General features: G+C 52.0%; 1 protein-coding gene across 1 annotated transcript; it reads left to right on the forward strand.

The window, feature by feature from the left end:
• Positions 1–3,520: 3,520 nt before the first annotated feature.
• On the forward strand, positions 3,521–16,659 carry LOC309684958 (olfactory receptor 2B2-like; the record flags this gene model as incomplete). The annotated part of the gene is made up of 2 exons (XM_082500792.1): positions 3,521–4,444; positions 15,715–16,659. 2 exons carry the CDS (start codon positions 3,521–3,523, stop codon positions 16,657–16,659), a joined length of 1,869 nt encoding a protein of 622 aa, XP_082356918.1.
• Between the last annotated feature and the right edge of the window lie 975 nt (positions 16,660–17,634).

The raw sequence follows: 17,634 nt of genomic DNA on the forward strand, positions 1-17,634 counted from the left end.
GCCTGATGGGATTCATCCCAGGGTATTGAAGGAGCTGGTGGATGTGCTGGCAGGACCTCCTGCAACTTCTCTGGGCAACCTGTTCCAGTGCCTTACCACTCTCAAAGTGAAAAATTTCTCCCTAAAAACTAATCTAAATCTTCCTTCTTCCAGTGTGAAGCCATTCCCCCTCATCCTATCATGTCCTGCCTAATTAATAAATCAGAGCAGATATGCTGGACCTCAGCCAAGCACCAGGACCACACTCAGATATGTAACAAAGAAAGGCAGTACCAAGTGCCCAAGGTCCCATGCAAGGCAGAGGTTTTGTTCAGAGCATGCAGGGGTGGATGGCAGATGGCAATGGAAAGAGGAAATGAGGTGATCCGAAGGAGAGCAAACCCTCAGGACCAGAGAGAAGCAGGGCTGGGCTGTGCAGCCCTGGCAGGAGAGGGCTTTGCTCTCTGGGACGTCTCTGCAGGCCTGCAGGGCCTGTGGTGCAAGGGGAAGCTGATCTCCAGGAAAGACACGGTGCTTTGGAAAATGTCCTCGGCGATGGACATCCTGTGATCCAAGAACATGGGTTAAATCATTGCTCTGTTCCATGATTGCATCATCAAAGGGATGATTAAAGGCTGTGGGAGGAGCAGGGCCGACATCTACTGGATGGAGATGGGACAGGACTGGCTTCACTGCAGCTGCCTCAAAAAAAGCACTGAATGTCCCAGAGGTTCTCTTGGGGTGTGTTACACGGCTGCTCTGAATGGTGGTCGTCATCCTGCAGGTATTGTGCTGTCCCTGCTGGCTGCATGCGGCTGTGCAGGAGAGCCCTGGCACCTCCCGTAGTGCCACAGGGTGTAGGTCACCTTCCAATGGAGCAGCTGCCCTGAATGAGGTTGGGCACTGTAGGGGTGTCTGTGAGAAACAGGCCATGGGTGCCAAAGGAGATGGGGTAAAGACAGCTGGTGGAGGAGGGAGAGTGTCACCACCATGCCCCACCAGCCTCAAAATGATGACTCCAGACACTGCCCTGTCCCTCTTAATATTTCCATCAGTTACGAGCACGTGTCTTAGACCACCTCTGGCACCTCATGTGTCACCTGTGCTTTGCATGGGTACAGGAGGTACAGGAGACTCCTGCCTTTCACTGCCTGGGTGTGCTGTCTCCTAGTGGGGCAAGAAGAGGGGATTCTTGGACATAACTCTGTCTCCGAAAGGGGAAATGGCACTGCAGGGAAGAAGTTTCTCTGCCCAGCAGAGGGAGAAAACATCAGTGATGACTTCAGCTTGTTTCCCAGGTGGTTCCCCTGGAGCCCCAGGGACATCTCTGAGGGAGCCCAGAGGGGACAGAGGCAGTGCCACCGTGGGCTGGTCCTCTGCTGCCGAGCTGGGCCGGGCTGCTGGGCCGGAGGGAGCTCCTGGCAAGCGGGCAGCGCTGCAGAGAGACAGCTCTGCCCAGAAGCAGGACTGAGGGCAGTGCCTGCAGGCAGAGAGGGAAGAGAAGAGAAGAGAAGAGAAGAGAAGAGAAGAGAAGAGAAGAGAAGAGAAGAGAAGAGAAGAGAAGAGAAGAGAAGAGAAGAGAAGAGAAGAGAAGAGAAGAGAAGAGAAGAGAAGAGAAGAGAAGAGAAGAGAAGAGAAGAGAAGAGGTAAAGGCAGTCTGGGGTGGGAGGACAGGAGAGAGCTCACCGGGGGAGAAACCTTCGCAGCCTTTCACATGGTAAGTCTCTGGCTGTGGGGCAATGCAGATGAGTTCCTGGCAGTGTCTCCTAGAGCTGGCACATGCCATGGCTGATAGGAGCTGTCAGGACGGCTCTCCTGGCTTGTCTGGTGTGGAGCAGGAGGATGTGCTTCAGAGCATGGATGTCCTGCTGCACCTTCAGAGAGACAATGACATGGTAGGGTAGGGATGATTAGGTCAGGGCATGGTGCTTCTGCTCTCAAGAGAGTGCAGCAGCACAGGTGAGCTCTACCTCATGATATTTTTCAGAGGACCTCTTCAGCAGCACACCAACTCAGCAACATCTTCCCCTTTGCAGCCACATCAGGTTCGCTGTGAACTGGTCTTTAGCCCCCACACACTCAGAGATGCCCCTGGGCAGTGCCCCGTCCCTGGAGGTGTTGGCAGGCAGAGGTGGGCGCACAGCAGTGGGATGGGGTTTGTGAGCACTGATGGGAGCTGAGCCGGGGACAGGGGGACGGCTGCCGGCAGCAGAGACACGGGCAGGGAGTGAGAGGAAGCTGCTGCCTGAAACACTGGCGAGGAGGATGTGGGCCCGTCCGTGCTGTCCCTGAAGCACAGACACCTTCCCCTGGGCAGCTCCTGCCTGGTCTCCGTTCCCAGCCGGGGCACATCTCTGCCCTCCAGCCCACGGGGTCTCGGGCACACATTGACCCTGCAGCAGCCAGAGCCCAGCAAAGGACGAACCCCGGATTGCCGTCTGCCTAGCATGTCCCTCCTCCCTTGTCAGGAGAGTTGTGGCATTTCACTGCCGTCCCCTCCTGCCTGAGCTGCCCTTGTTCTCACCGTTGGATAAACTGAGTCAGTGCGGGGGGTGGGGGTTGCGGGTGACAGATTCAGCTCCCGTTCAGATGCCGACCCTTTGGGTCCTGCTCTGCAGTCGTGTCTGTGGGAGCAATGTGCCCAGGACTCCTCCAGGCAACTTAAGGACATCAACTATTTGCCTGAGGAGTCCTGTGGGGCTGCAGGGTGCTCTCCAGAAGGGCACAGCTCTCCCATAGTATCTCTGTGCTCCCTCGGATCCACATGGAGAAGACATCTCGGTGCTCAGGCCATGGAAATGCTGCTGGGCAGCTGTACGTGGGCAGCTGCAATGATCCCTCCTGGTCCCAGTCTGGGAGGGGAGAGATGAGAAAAGGCAATGAGCCTGTATATCTCCCCTTTGAACCTGCATTCCTTTCTTCTCCGCAGTGTCCTGCTTCTTTTGATGGCAACACCTCAGAGGGATACTCCTCCAGTTGCAAGCTGCCAGCACAGGGCAGCGGAGAAGAGGACTGATGGGCAGAGCTGCTCTCCTCTCTCTGCACTAAGGGACCGTCCCTTTGCCTCTCAGGACCCACAAGACTTCACCTGGAGTGCATTAGAAATGTCAGGGATTTCAGCCATCCCAAACCGCTCCGAAATGTGGCAGGTACAACCAGAACAAAACAGAGAAAACAAAATCCCCTCTCCTCTGCTGTGCAGTTGGGCAAATTGCCGACAACAACACTGAAAAGCTCTTTGATACAACACAATTACATTTAATTGGAGACAGCCCTGCTGTCCTAGTTCCCTCATGCTGCACAGCAAGGAGGACTCCTCAGGAGCCCATTGCCCTGCTCCCAGTGGCAGCCTCAGCCGGCAAAAGCCAGAGCTCAAGTGAGGGAGCTGCAGAGAGGTGCTCCTGAAAAGAGGGTCTGAATGTGGGGCTGCAAAGACATATGCAATCCATTTTGCCAGGAGAAGTCTGCTCTGACTCAGTACTGTCTTTTCCTCCTTAACAGATAACCACAAGTAACAATAACAGATACCCAGAGGCAGAATATGTCCAACAGCAGCTCCATCACCCACTTCCTCCTCCTGGCATTCGCAGACACACGGCAGCTGCAGCTCTTGACCTTCGGGCTCTTCCTGGGCATCTACCTGGCTGCCCTCCTGGGAAACGGCCTCATCATCACCGCCATCGCCTGTGACCACCGCCTCCACACCCCCATGTACTTCTTCCTCCTCAACCTCTCTGTTCTTGACCTGGGCTGCATCTCCACCACCGTCCCCAAAGCCATGGCCAATTCCCTCTGGGACACCAGGGACATTTCCTATGCAGGATGTGCTGCACAGGTCTTTTTTTTTTCCTTCTTGTTTGGTGCAGATTTTTCTCTTCTCACAGCCATGGCCTATGACCGCTACGTTGCCATCTGCCATCCCCTGCACTACGGGACCCTCCTGGGCAGCAGAGCTTGTGTCCGCATGGCAGCAGCTGCCTGGGGCAGTGGGTTCCTCAATTCTCTCCTGCACACGGCCAATACATTTTCACTGCCCCTCTGCCAGGGCAATGCCGTGGACCAGTTCTTCTGTGAAATCCCCCACATCCTCAAGCTCTCCTGCTCACACTCCTACCTCAGGGAAGTTGGACTGATTGTGGTTAGTGCCTGTCTCTTCTTTGCGTGTTTTGTTTTTATTGTGGTGTCCTACGTGCACATATTGAGGGCTGTGCTGAGGATCCCCTCGGAGCAGGGACGGCACAAAGCCTTTTCAACGTGCCTCCCTCACCTGGCTGTGGTCTCCCTCTTTATCAGCACTGGCATGTTTGCCTACATGAAGCCCCCCTCCATCTCCTCATCATCCCTGGACCTGGTGGTGGCAGTGTTGTACTCGGTGGTGCCCCCAGCAGTGAACCCCCTCATCTACAGCATGAGGAACCAGGAGCTCAAAGAAGCATTGAAGAAAGGGGTTCAATGGGTTCACCTTCAGCAGCAGTAAGCTGCCCATGTCTCCTCACAGGCTGTCCCTACTGTGCTGGATAATAGTGAGGCCTTCGGTAAATGTGTCATCACAGCATCAGAACTGCCTTCCTGAGGAGCATCTCCGTAATAACAGGGCAGCTCTCTCTGTTGCAGGAAAATTGACATAAACTAGGAAAATGAAATGTAAAATGTCATTGTAATTGAAGCAACCAAGGACACCTGCTGCTGCTCAAGTCCTCTGTACTGCCCCAACCCTATTTCATAATTTACCTAATATGAAAATAGAGAAAGAGTAACTAGACATGATTTATCTATGACTCAGTTAAGGAACTACCACCAGACAATGTAGCATTGTTGAGAAGCAGGGGATTCCTGTCAAGAGAGTGATGAACTGTAGGGCGGGTCAGCGAACCCAGAAAACCTCTTGGAACTGCCAAGATCAGAGAAGTGGTAAAAGGTAATTCTGCCAGGGGGAGATCGCGACCACTGAATCGCTGACCACCTACCCAAATGATACCACCTACTCAAAAGAGAACAATGGAAGAAGAAGACAGAGTCTGTGCACTAATTTACATGGGAAGCAAAGAAATCTCAAGCAATCCTTGAAGAGAATAACAATGAGTAACTGTGAATATATATATGAATTGTTTGAATATGTAAACATCAATGCATAGAAGTGGAGTCTTTTGAAGCTAAGTTGTGCTCCCGTTTTGGGCTGAGCACCCCATTTCCGCGCATTAATGGAATAAACTTGGAAATACCTCTGCTCTGTGTGTTATTGGCTTGCACACCGTGTAACAAACCCAGATTTGGGATATCAGGAGGGTGTCATACTGAAGTGAAATAGATCTAGTTTTGTCTTTGAGGCAGCAGCAGAAGGAAGATGTGCAGTTCCGTGTGGTGACATGAAGCTAAATAGAGGATTCAAATGAGTCTATGGGCTGAGACATCTTTGGCATCTGAGGAGCATTAGGAGGGCTTTGGAAGAAGCTGCACAGGTTATGGGGAACTCACAGCCATTAGGAAAACCTCAGAAAATGACAGCCTTGTGTTTGAAGAAATAGTGAAGACAGAGTCATCAGTAGAGCTTGGGACAGCATGGGGGCAGAGTGGGGTGGGGAAGCAGGGGCTGGCATCTGCATCTGTTCTGATGCTGGCATCATCTTCTCTGATCTTGGCATCTGCAGAGAAACAGCCACAGCCTGTGGGGCGTATGGCCCCTTTGTTGGGGCTGGGACCCCCCAACAGAACTGAAATCCTTGTCCTTTCCACTATGGCTGCGGTCTCTTCCACTGAGGCCCCTGAGAGCACTCCAGTTCCTTACATCAACGGGGCCTTGTTGCCTCCACCCCACCCTCCAGAGGGCCTGAGAGGTGTCCTACCACTGTCTTGTCCTTGGCATCACACACCCCTTCATCTCAGTGCTCCCAGGAAGAGCCCTGAGCTTCCCGTGTGGGAAAGGATCCCCATTCCCAGGGTGTGGGGGTCAGTGCTTGGACATCCCGCTTGATGAGACAGGTCAAGGGCTTTCACAACCACTTCCATGTTTCATTTTCAACCTGTAAGCAGTGCCTCTGACTTCCTGCTTCACCAGCCTCCAGGGACAGTCCCTTTTCTAGTCATTCCCTCCAAGGTCTTTTCAGGGGTGGCCCTCAGTGCAGCCCACTGACATGCTCAGAAACTTGGAGCTTTGCTGCTGCTTTTTACTTCTCAAGGGGCCAGTTCATTAACATGCAAAATGCCCTAACAAGCCAAGGCTCTGAGCATAATTTTCTTCACTTTACAATTCTTATTTGAGAGATTTCAGAAGTGAAATGATTTTAAAAATGAAAGAAAAGAAAAGAAAAAAGTTTCCTTTTTCTTCCACTTGTCTTTGTTTATCTGCTTACGCATTAAGTGATATCAGCAATTTCCAAATGATATTGAAACTGGACCTCTCCAAATGGAGGGTGAATGTGTAGGTATTGAGGTTTGGGCTGGACTGGCCACTCAGGCAGAACAGCAGATGCTCTCCCCTACCGAGGAGAGGCAGGAGAGAGAAAAAGTGACTTACGAGTTTAGAAGGACCTAAACTCTGTTAATGAAATATTAATAATAAAATAAAAAAAATGAAATATATACAAAACCATATCAAGCTCCCAGGATGATGATCACGTCACTGGCTGGCGCTGGGGCAGTCCCAGACTGGACTCAGTGATGGATGGGAACTGGATTCCAGATAAGGATTCAGGATCGGGATCACAGGCAGATGAACAGACAGAGTACTCCTCAGACACCGGTCATTGAAGGAAGCGAGCTGACCCTTTGATCCCTCAGCTTTTATACTGATCATGAGGCAGATGGGATGGAATACCCCGTTGGTCACCTGTCCTGTCCACTCCTCCCCGCAGGTGGGACCCCACTATGCTTTTCCACTTCCAACCGTCCAAGGGGGAAATCACAAAGTCGGTTGGCCGTGGGTGTTATAGCAATAAGTATAAGCAAGAGCCTCTCTGCACACCGTGCCTGGGCATCCGCTGTGACCATAGGTCTGATCACTCTGAGAGAGTGAACACTGTCTGCAAAATATACTGTTAATTTCAGTAGTTAGAAGAAGCCCGGCTAAGAAGTAAATATACTGAACAAAATTGGTTCTGTTTTACCTCACACCAGGACAGGTGTGTATTGTTTCTCTCAAACAGGTTTATTAGGAAAGCATTTTTCTTCAATTGCCAAAACGCTGGTCGGTACAGGTTGGGAGTCCACACTATTTACCAGCTGGGATATTTGGTTGAGCACTCTATGAAATGATTATCAGGTTATCAAGTTATCAGGTGCGTTTCTCACAGCTGAGACATCAGCCTGCAGAGAAACACTCTGCAGTTTCTGCAACATCTCATCAAGTTCCCACCTAGCTTTTTCAGACGATTTTTCCATGGCTGAGGTGTTGACCTGCGGAGGGACATCATCTAACCAGTTGTCCAATACACTGCCACATGCTACAGCAGATTTATGGTTTTTCCTCAACTGAGACAGCGGCCTGGTCACGTGACCTGTCCAATGCTGACACACTGTCCTGCGGGGCAGAAAAAGATTATGTGCATAATGCTGCATGTCAGTATCCACATGACCCACCGTCGGTGCCTCACCCTCTTTCCAGCAAAATAATACCAATCCATGAGCATGTGCCGCTGGTGCTCTCCGTACCCACATGCACCAAGTGGGTCCGGTAATTTTGAGTGCATCTGGATCTAATGGTGTCTGCACGTTGTCCAAATCAGTAAAAATCATCTCCCGCACAGCTATTTCCCTCAGATTCTGAACATCTCTCTCAATAGTTGTCCACTTGGATGGGTGGTATGGGATAGCGTCCCTATAGGGATACTTGCTCCTCACGCTTTACAGGAGTCATCTCCAGAGGCTAAGGGATTGTGGTGTTCTTCCAAAAACCCTGTCAATACCCAATTCTCTAGTCAATGGTCCCAACCGCTTGGCTTCTCTACCATCTAAGTCCAAACTATTGGCTCCAGTGTCCCAGCAATCGAGTAGCGGAGGAATCACTTGCTCGCCTTCCTGACAGCCGTAATGCTTACGTATGTCTCACAGCTCACTTAGGGATAACGATGGAGTGGTTTCCTCTGTTTCCTCATTGTGTGATGTCCCTGACTGACTGTTGCTATCTGGTCCTATTGCACGTCTTGTCTTATGCACAGGGTTGACTGATACCGGCGCTGACTGGGTCTGTAGTTCAGCTGCATCATCCATCACCAAGGTCGGAGTAGGTGTAATACTCGTTGCAGCTGCGGGTCCTGTCATGGTAGCCAGCGGGGACTGGAGAGGTGCAATGTCCGTCATGGGGGCTGGTGGGTGCTGTGCAGGAGAAATACCGTGCGGTGCCTGACCATAGGAGCCGGTGGGATCTAAGCCAGCGGAGTCTGGATCGGATGGATGCCTGCCATGGGGGCTGGCAGGGTCTGAGTGTCGCAGGGGACGGCAGGGTCTGTGCAGGCGCAATGTCTGTCACAGGGACAGGAGGGGGCTGTGCAGGTATGATGTTGGCTGTGGGGGCCTATGGGGTTGCCACTGGATACTTCCCTATACTGCAGATCCACCAATAAAGAAGAAAGAGCCCGCAAAATTTAATTACCCAAGCACAATAACCAAAACATCCCAAGGGTACTCCAGACTTTCAAAAACTGTTGCTATTGATGCCACCGGCACATACAAAAACTCAAGAGACATCCCCCCTCTTGCTAAATGGCCCATAATATAACCCAAGGTGTAATTATGCACAATGTCCAACAGAGGCCTCCCGCCGTCCCAAGGTGAGTCTGACCGCGGCAATTCGCAAGGTGCCATTAGGTAAGGGACAGAAAACGGAAACATTAAAAAAGACCTGATAACATAGCAAAATACTGCCACCCAAAATAAAAAGGCAATGTTTTTAAGTCCCCATCTAGAAACGATAAGCTGCCCTAAACCAGCAGAAAGAGGAAATGTGGAGAAATGCCAGGAGTGTTGCTGTGAGGAGGCAAGAGAGGGACAGAGGGTTGGGCTCTGCTGGGTGGAAGAGGAGACCAGGGCGTTCCTTCAGAGTGGGTGTCTGCACTGCAGGGGATGGCAGGGAGGGTGCCCAAGTGCCCTCTCCCAAGGTGTTTGTGGGAGCAGGTCCCTCCGACTCCCTGCCCATGTCTGGGCTGCCTGGAGCTGTCCCTGCGGGAGCTGTTTCTCTGTCCCAACATCTCCTCCCTGCCAGTGCTCACTGACCCCATCCCTCCCGCTGTGTGCTCAGCTCTGCCCTGCAGATCCCTCCTGGCAGCAGGGCACTGCCCAGGGACATCTCTGCGTGCCAAGAGGATAAGAAGAGGCTCAGACAAATGCTAACAAGAACTGGGGTCTCCGTACCTGCTCCAGAGTGTAGAAAAAAAATTTCCCATCTCCCACTGTCAGGGATGTCACAGTCAGGGGTGAGAAGGTAGAGTTGAGGCTCCTGAAAGAAGGGAACAAGGCCAAGAGCAGGACTTCAGGAGAGCAATCTTTGGCCTTCTGAGGGACCTGATCAGAAGAATCCCATGGGATAGGGCCCTGCGGAGAAGAGGGGGGCAGAGAGCTCTTTGCTAGTCAAGGATGGACTCTTGCAGCTCCAGAACAGTCCACCCCATCATACAGGAAGTCTGTCAAAGCTGGCAGGAGCCTGGCATGGGTGAGAAAGGAGGTCCTGACTAAAATGAAGCATGAAGGGGCAGCCCAGAGAAGTTGGACGCTGACTGGCTTCTGGCCTCAATGATTCTTTGACTCTGTGCTGGAGAGAGCCATTTGCGTGAGCGTGTGCTTGTCTGTGCCTGGTGGGTATCAGGGGGACGAGGGTATCCCGGGGCCAAGTTCTGGATAGATGGAAGGTGTCAGACCAGCTCTTGGAAGGATCCGTTTTTGCTGTGTGTCTGTATGGGTAGATATCTTACACTAACATAATACAGCACACAAAGAGCCCACCCGTGTTTCCCTTTCTCCACTGACCGTGGTTTTGATTGCCCTAGACACCTCTTCATGCACCATGGGTCTTCCCATGATGATAATGCATTTGGGGGGCGGGGGGGAGCAGGGAGGCTGGGTGAGTAGAGGGACGAGGCTGGCTCTGACAGGGGCCATGAAGCAGCTGCCCGGAGGTGACAGCAAGGACTTTACAAGGAAGAAACTTATCTCTTTTGACGTCATTGTTTTTAGGAAGGCAAAGCTCCCCTTGAGCCAGTGGTTGCAAGGAAGGTCAAGAGCAGAAAGAAGGCTTAGGGGGACCTCCTTGCAGCCTGTCAACCTAGGAGGAGGTCATAAAAATACAGAGATAGGCTCTCCACCATGCTGCATATTAGGAGGATGAAAGACAAGTGTTGGGTGAAAGAGGGGATGTTCAACCTGGAGATAAGGAGAAGATTTTCCGCCAGTGTCAGGGCTCGTCCTGAGCCGGGTGGCCATGAGCCCCACCTGCCCTTCTGTCTGCCATGGTTGGTCAGGTTGCTGTAACAGAGGTGCCCCCAGGATCAGAACCCAGGTGGGCCTCTTCCACCTGCATCACCCCCTCCCCAAGGACGGAATTCCTCTTGGGTGGGGTCTCTGATGCGCTGGATGACCTCAGCCTGCATGCTGGCCAGCATGTCTCCTGAGGGCCAACCAGGCTGCTGCTGTGGAAGTGCCCTCATAAGCATCACCATGCCAGCCATCTCCCCTTGGCCTGCCGCTCCCCTTTCCCTCTGCCCCTATCTTGGCTCTGCTGGGAGGAGTGGTATTGTGATAAACCTCTTGTCCCCAAACTGCTGGGGCCATCTGCGGGCCAGTCATGCTCCTATAACAGTAGTGGCCTCACAATCAAATCAGAACTTGTCTCACCTTTGCCTATCTCTCCCCATCCACTCCCTTGACTCCTCATCTCTACTGGACCCCACCTTCAACATCCAAACCCCGTTACTAGCTTTTCCCTCTCCTCTGCCCCACGGGTTGACAGAGACAGGGTGGCACACCTTACGTTTAAGCTTTGCAGTGCTCATGCATAATTCTTGTGATAAAGTCAGTGCTGAGATCAGACTCTATGGTGTGGAGCAGTTAAAACAGCAGATTGTCAGTGGTGGCCATCATGTTGGTTTCGAAAGGGGGAGGGGCTTCTGTCTGTTTTCAAAAAGGAAAATTTGCTTTCTCTTACGATGCAGGTTGACCTGATGGGTCTTTTCACATTAATCCCTTTGATTGCCCAGGTTGGAAGGTGACATTTTCCCACCTTGGATCAAGACGATGGGCTCTCTCACAGCCACTCCAAGTGTCTTACTCTGGAGTTATTCAGCCTGAGTTTGCCATACATAAAGAGTGTTTGTGCATGCTCATGAGTCCACTAATAAGAGGGCCAAGTTTCTCCTATTCCCAATGGCCACTTCCGATGTGTGAGAATCTGCTGGCAAGCACTCCAGGATCCCTGGTGCCAGCCCACAAGAACCTGGGCCTTCCCAGTAGACCCTATGGATCTTGTCCAAGACATACTCTTGAATTCCCAGACTGAGGGGAGTGCGCTGCATTGATTGTGACTTCTGTTCATGACTATATGTTACTCTGCTGAAAGCTGAGCTGCTGTTCCAGCTTTCTGTAGCTCAGTTTCTAAAACCTTTAGTTCTGTTTCTAAATCTTGTGCTTGTCCAAGTTCTAAGTCCAGCTGTTTAATTTGTAACCAGGGTCTATGTCTGTTTACCCTGAGATCTTCCTCTCAAATTTTGATTAAGATCATTGTCTTTATTTTGGGAAATTCCTCCTCCTTCAATTTACGGGTGCCTTTTTTTCACATTCTTTACCTCGTCATCCATTTCTCTCAGGAGATCCTGTGAATCATACATGGCACACCACAGGGTTCCAATGGCACCGGCTTCCTTTTTCACTTTGCAATGACTAACGTAAACTTGACAGGTTGGAGAAGTGGGATCTGCTACTTTAAGACAGTGGGATCTCCTAGGGCATTTCCCTGGTTCAATCACCTGCTTATTGAGTTTGTAACATCCTTTTCCTCCTTAACATATATTTTAGCTCAAGCTGCCTGGTCTGTTTTATGCTGTGCACTTCCCATACAGCCTTTACACAGGCAAACACTAACAGGAATTTTGCTGCTCCAAGCGACTCAGTAGAAAAGAGTTTTAAATGTGTTTTCTGTAAGCTCCAATTCCAGATTGACTTTCCTTCAGAGGTCCATTGGTTCTGAGCATCCAGAAAGCCACACCAAAGATGCATTGTGGGTCATTTCAGTCACCACCATCACCCACAAACCTTCCACTTTGACTGCAGGGCTTGCCTCTCCATTTACAGACCACGCAATGAAGTTGGGATGAGGCTGTTCATTAGGAGAGCTTCCCAGACAAAATGCTGTTTGAGCCCAGCCAAGGGTGTGTCAGGGGCAATTCCTCGAGGCAGCCAACCAAATATTAAATGAGCACAGAGCTACTTGTGGCTGGAATTCTGTGTGCAGGAGCAAGGACTGCCTTCAGTCCAACAGTGCAGTTCCTTCACCCTTGTCGTGGTTTGGGCCGGCCTGGCCACAGCAACAAACGACAGATGCTCTCCCTCACCTCTCTTTCCAAGGAGAGGAGGGAGAGAGAGAAAGGACTTGTCAGTTTAGATAAGTTAGTCAGTTTGGGGTCACCTGTCCTGTCTGCTCCTATCCAAAGGTGCGACCCCTCTACACTTTACCGATTCCGACCCTCCAACGGGGCATATAACAAAGTGAGCTGCCCTTGGTTGTTATAGCAAAAAGTCTAAGCAAGAGCCTCTCTGCATACCATGCCTTGGCATCAATTATAGATAATCAGGTTTTGTCACTCTGAGAGCCAACAGCTTATGGACAATATGCATTAAATTTCAGAGAGTTCAGTTAGTTCGAGGAGGCTTGGCTGCAAAGTCAAATTACTGATCAGAAAATGGGTTCAGTTTCACCTGAGAGCAGCACAGGTGGGCTGTTCTTTTGGGAGGGTATTAGGAGAATAAAAGAGAAGCACTCGGGATTTCAGGGAATGGAAAGAGAAGCAAAGGATGCTGTTGGCCTTCTTTGCCCCGGGCTCCTGTTTTGCCTAATGAAACTGAAGGACCAGCAGAGCCTTTCCCGCAAAGTTGCCACCCAGCCACACCGCCCCTGCCCTCTGTCATTGCACGGGGTTAGTGCACCTCAAGGGCAGGACTTCAGAGTTCTCTTTATCGGACATCATGATATTCCTTTTGGCCCATCCCTCTGGCCTGTCTATGTACCTCTATGTTCCCTCCCTCAACCTCCATGGCCTTTCAATGATTACGGAGTGTCATTGGACACGCTGGCACATTGGCTTACCCTGTCATCTCCCTCAGCTGCCACCCCTCCTGTCCCATAGACTGGTAAGGATTGTCTTAGTTAAGGTGACTTGAGAACAATCCACTGCTGGTGGTGTTCCTCCAGATTCCTGCCCCGAGTCTCAGAGCTCTGGGAGACCTTGCTGGGGCAGACTGAGGCAAAGAGGATGTAGAGAATCTCCGATATAGCTCCACCTGCTCTCTGAAACTCAGCAGTGGCCACACAGTGGCTTTGTTTCTCCTTGAACACTTCCTGAAGGAGTAAACACTCATTCTGGTGCCCTTGAATTGCCTTTGGGGGTTATATTGAATTGCCATCTGGACTATAGCTGAGCTTGGAGGAGGCTGTCCTTTAAGACCAGCTGGACTGAGTTCTGCCACCATGTCACAGCTCTGTCTGCCACAGGAACGGCTCCATCTCGTCCTGTCTGTGCCCCTGGCTGAGATCATTGCTGCACGTTTGGGCTGAAGCCCCCCAGCTGTGGCACCAGGCAAGCGGTGACTTGCCATAAGGAATCCTGGTAATAACAGTCCAACACCCTGTGTGTGCTACTGATGGGACAAGAAGAGGGGTTACTCATGCCCAGCTCTTCTTCTGCTGGGAGAAATAACACTGCTGGAAGTAAGTGTCTCTCCCCAGCTGAGGGAGGGAACATGAGAGATTGCATCAGCCTTTTTCAAAAGCGGTTCCCCTGGAGCCCCAGGGACACCTCCAGGGAGCCCAGAGGGGACAGAGAGAGTGCCACCATGGGCTGGCCCTCTGCTGCTGAGCTGGGCCAGGGTTCTGGGCTGGAGGGAGCTCCTGGCAAGCGGGCAGCGCTGCAGAGAGACAGCTCTGCCCAGGAGCAGGGCTGGGGGCACTGCCTGCAAGCAGGGAGGGGAGACCTGCGAGGCAGAGAGAGCTTAAAGGCAGTCTGGAGTGGGGGGTGCTGAGAGCTCACTGGAAATCTTCACCACCCTCTGCGTGGTAAGTCTCAGGGTGCCGGGCAATGCAGCTCCAGTTCCTGGAGGGATCTCCTCAAGCTGGTCCATCTGAGAGCTGCTGGGCTCTGTCAGGAGGACTCTCTCAGTTTCTGTGCTGTAGAGGAGGAGGATGTGCTCCAGAGCAGGGCTTCCCTGCTGCCCGGTGAGAGGGACAGGGCCCGAGGGCTGCCTTCTGCTGGGGATGGTTGTGGAGGTGTGCGTAGGGGTGTGCAGGCAGGGGTGGGCAGGGCTGTCCTTGCCATCAGGGTCCCTGCACCCAAGGGCTGTGTGCCGGGGCAGGGACTCTGCCGCCTGCCAGGGTCAGCTCTGCGCCTGCCCGGGGAGCTCCCACGGATCTTCTGTGGGGAGAAGCAGTGGGTGGAAGGAGTGACTGCCAGCAAGGCAGATGCCTTCTGTTGCTGAGATGGACCTGTGTGGGTCAGGGCTGCTCCAGATCCACATCACCCCAGGACATTAGCAGAGGGCCCGTTTTGAAGAAGGACATCGAGGCACCTTTCCCCTGAAAGGGAACAAGTCTGTGCTGTGGGATTTCTCCTCTCAGCTGCTGGGTGGGCAGTGGGAGGTGGGAATGGATTTCTCCTTTGTGGAGAAGGCACAGAGACCCCCGTTCTCAATAGCACTTCCCTGAAGCCCTCCTGAGCCCCCGCACAGCCAGAGATGCCCCCGGGCAGCGCTGTGCTGCCAGGAGGGGTCTGCAGGGCAGAGCTGAGCACACAGCGGGTGGGATGGGCTCTGGGGCACTGGCAGGGAGGAGACCCGGGGGCAGAGAAGCAGCTCCAGGCAGGGGCAGCTCCTGGCAGCCCAGACACAGGCAGGGACAGAGAGGGAGCTGCTGCCAGAAGTGCCCAGGCAGGGGGGATCCTGGCACCTCCGGCCACCCCCTGAACTTCAGACAGCTTCTCGGCAGGAAGCCTCTGCTCTCCTCTCACACCCGCCCCACAGCCAGTGGGTCCAGAGCCCGAGATGCCTTCTTGGCAGCTCCACCTACAGTCAAGGAGACGTGTGATTGTCCTACAACTAATGCACAACATAAAAGCAAGTGCCCCGCAGTGTCTCTGTCTGGAGACACTGTCACTGAGGAGAAGCCTTCACTGCACACCTGTCTGACTCCCTCTCCTCGCTTCCTTTTTTCAGAGCACAGACGCATTTCTCCTTGTTTCCCCACCCCTCTGTTGAACTCTGCATCTCAGGAGTTTGGGAGGGGGTGCGGGTCAGCTTCTCTTCTGCCTCTGACTCTGCCTCTGACTCCTGCCCCAGAGGTGCCCTCATGGAAAGTAGGTGTCGAAGCAGTATTTTACCCGACAAGTGAGAGTGTCACTGAGTTTGTGGGGTTGGGAATGAGCTGGATCATTCCTCATTCAGCTGTGGGAGGGGGATTTCTGTGAGGAATGGCATTGGGATTTCCTCAGAGAAGTCTCTCCCAGTTTGTCACTGCCTTTTCCTCCTTGGACAGGTCACCCTGCCCAGACGCAGCAAATGTCCAACAGCAGCTCCATCACCCAATTCATCCTCCTGGCATTGGCAGACACACAGGAGCTGCAGCTCTTGACCTTCGGGCTCTTCCTGGGCATCTACCTGGCTGCCCTCCTGGGAAACGGTCTCATCATCACCGCCATCATCTGCGACCACCGCCTCCACACCCCCATGTACTTCTTCCTCCTCAACCTCTCTGTTCTTGACCTGGGCTCCATCTCTACCACTCTCCCCAAAGCCATGGCCAATTCCCTCTGGAACACCAGGGCCATCTCCTATGCAGGATGTGCTGTCCAGCTCTTTTTCTTTCTCATTTTTACTTCAGCTGAGTATTCTCTCCTCACCATCATGGCCTATGACCGCTACGTTGCCATCTGCCATCCCCTGCACTACGGGACCCTCCTGGGCAGCAGAGCTTGTGTCCACATGGCAGCAGCTGCCTGGGGCAGTGGGTTTCTCAATTCTCTCCTGCACACGGCCAATACATTTTCACTGCCCCTCTGCCAGGGCAATGCCGTGGACCAGTTTTTCTGTGAAGTCCCCCACATCCTCAAGCTCTCCTGCTCACACTCCTACCTCAGGGAAGCTGGGCTTCTTGTGGTTGGTGTCTGTTTAGCATTGGCGTGTTTTGTTTTCATTGTGGTGTCCTATGTGCAGATCATGAGGGCTGTGCTGAGGATCCCTTCTGAGCAGGGACGGCACAAAGCCTTTTCCAGGTGTCTCCCTCACCTGGCCGTGGTCTCCCTCTTTATCATCACTGGAGTGTTTGCACATCTGAAGCCCCCCTCCATCTCCTCCCCATCTCTCGACCTGGTGGTGGCAGTGTTGTACTTGGTGGTACCTCCAGCAGTGAACCCCCTCATCTACAGCATGAGGAACCAGGAGCTCAAGGATGCCCTGCGGAAACAGGCCCAATGGACGCTGTTTCACCGACAATAACCTACCGCCTCTTCTCCGCACATTGCCCAGAGTTTATCTTAGACCACGAGCCTGAATTTTTCTCTAGTGATAATCCTGCTTATTGATATTTTTCTGGGTTTATACTACTTTTTTTGAGGCTTGATCCTACTGGGTCTGACCCTTGCACAACACTGAGTCAGATGTAGCTGGTCAGATAACAGCTCTTAAATGAAATGGGATGTCCCAGGTAGAATAGGGAGAAAAGGGAGAAAGAGAAAGACATGGGCTGAGATAAATATTGTTTAAAAGAACAGTAACAGAAAAGATATTATTACTACTACTACTACAAATAATAATAATAATAATAATAATAAACAAAATGAAGTGATGCAACACAAATTGCTGACACTTCCCAATTATTAACTCCCCAGTCTGTCCGGAGATGTGATCACCGATCCCTGCCCTCCTGCTAACTCCCATTTATATACTGAGCATGACATCTATGGGATGGAATATTCCTTTGGCCAGCTTGTCTTGTCTGTGGCCCCTCACCTTCAACAGGAAGTTGAAAAAGTCCATGACAATATAAGCATCACTCAGCAACAACTAAAACAATATGTGTTAGCAATGTTATTCTCATAGTCAATCCAAAACACAGCAGCTACCAGGAAGGATATTAACTCTATCCCAGGCAAAACCAGGACAGCGTCCGCCCCTTATTCTATACCATCTACCTCATGCCCAGGTCTTACACTTTTCCATAAATCACCACCATTTTCCTGTCTTTCATATATGCGTATATGCACACAGATATCATTCCCTTAGTCCATGGCCCATCCCACTGAAATGTCCCTTGAGTTCATTTAGTCCATGACTTTGGGCTCCATCTGTTGTAACTGTCTTTCCTGGCAGGAGACGTGGTGTGTGGTGTTGACTTGTTGCGTGCTGCATCTGGAGCTCGCAGCTGGTGTAGCCAGCATGGCCCATGCCCATCATCTGTGGGTTGAAGATGTC

Source organism: Vanellus vanellus (genome assembly GCF_965231255.1).
Source record: "Vanellus vanellus genome assembly, contig: HAP1_SCAFFOLD_110, whole genome shotgun sequence".
Taxonomy (NCBI): Eukaryota; Metazoa; Chordata; class Aves; order Charadriiformes; family Charadriidae; genus Vanellus; species Vanellus vanellus.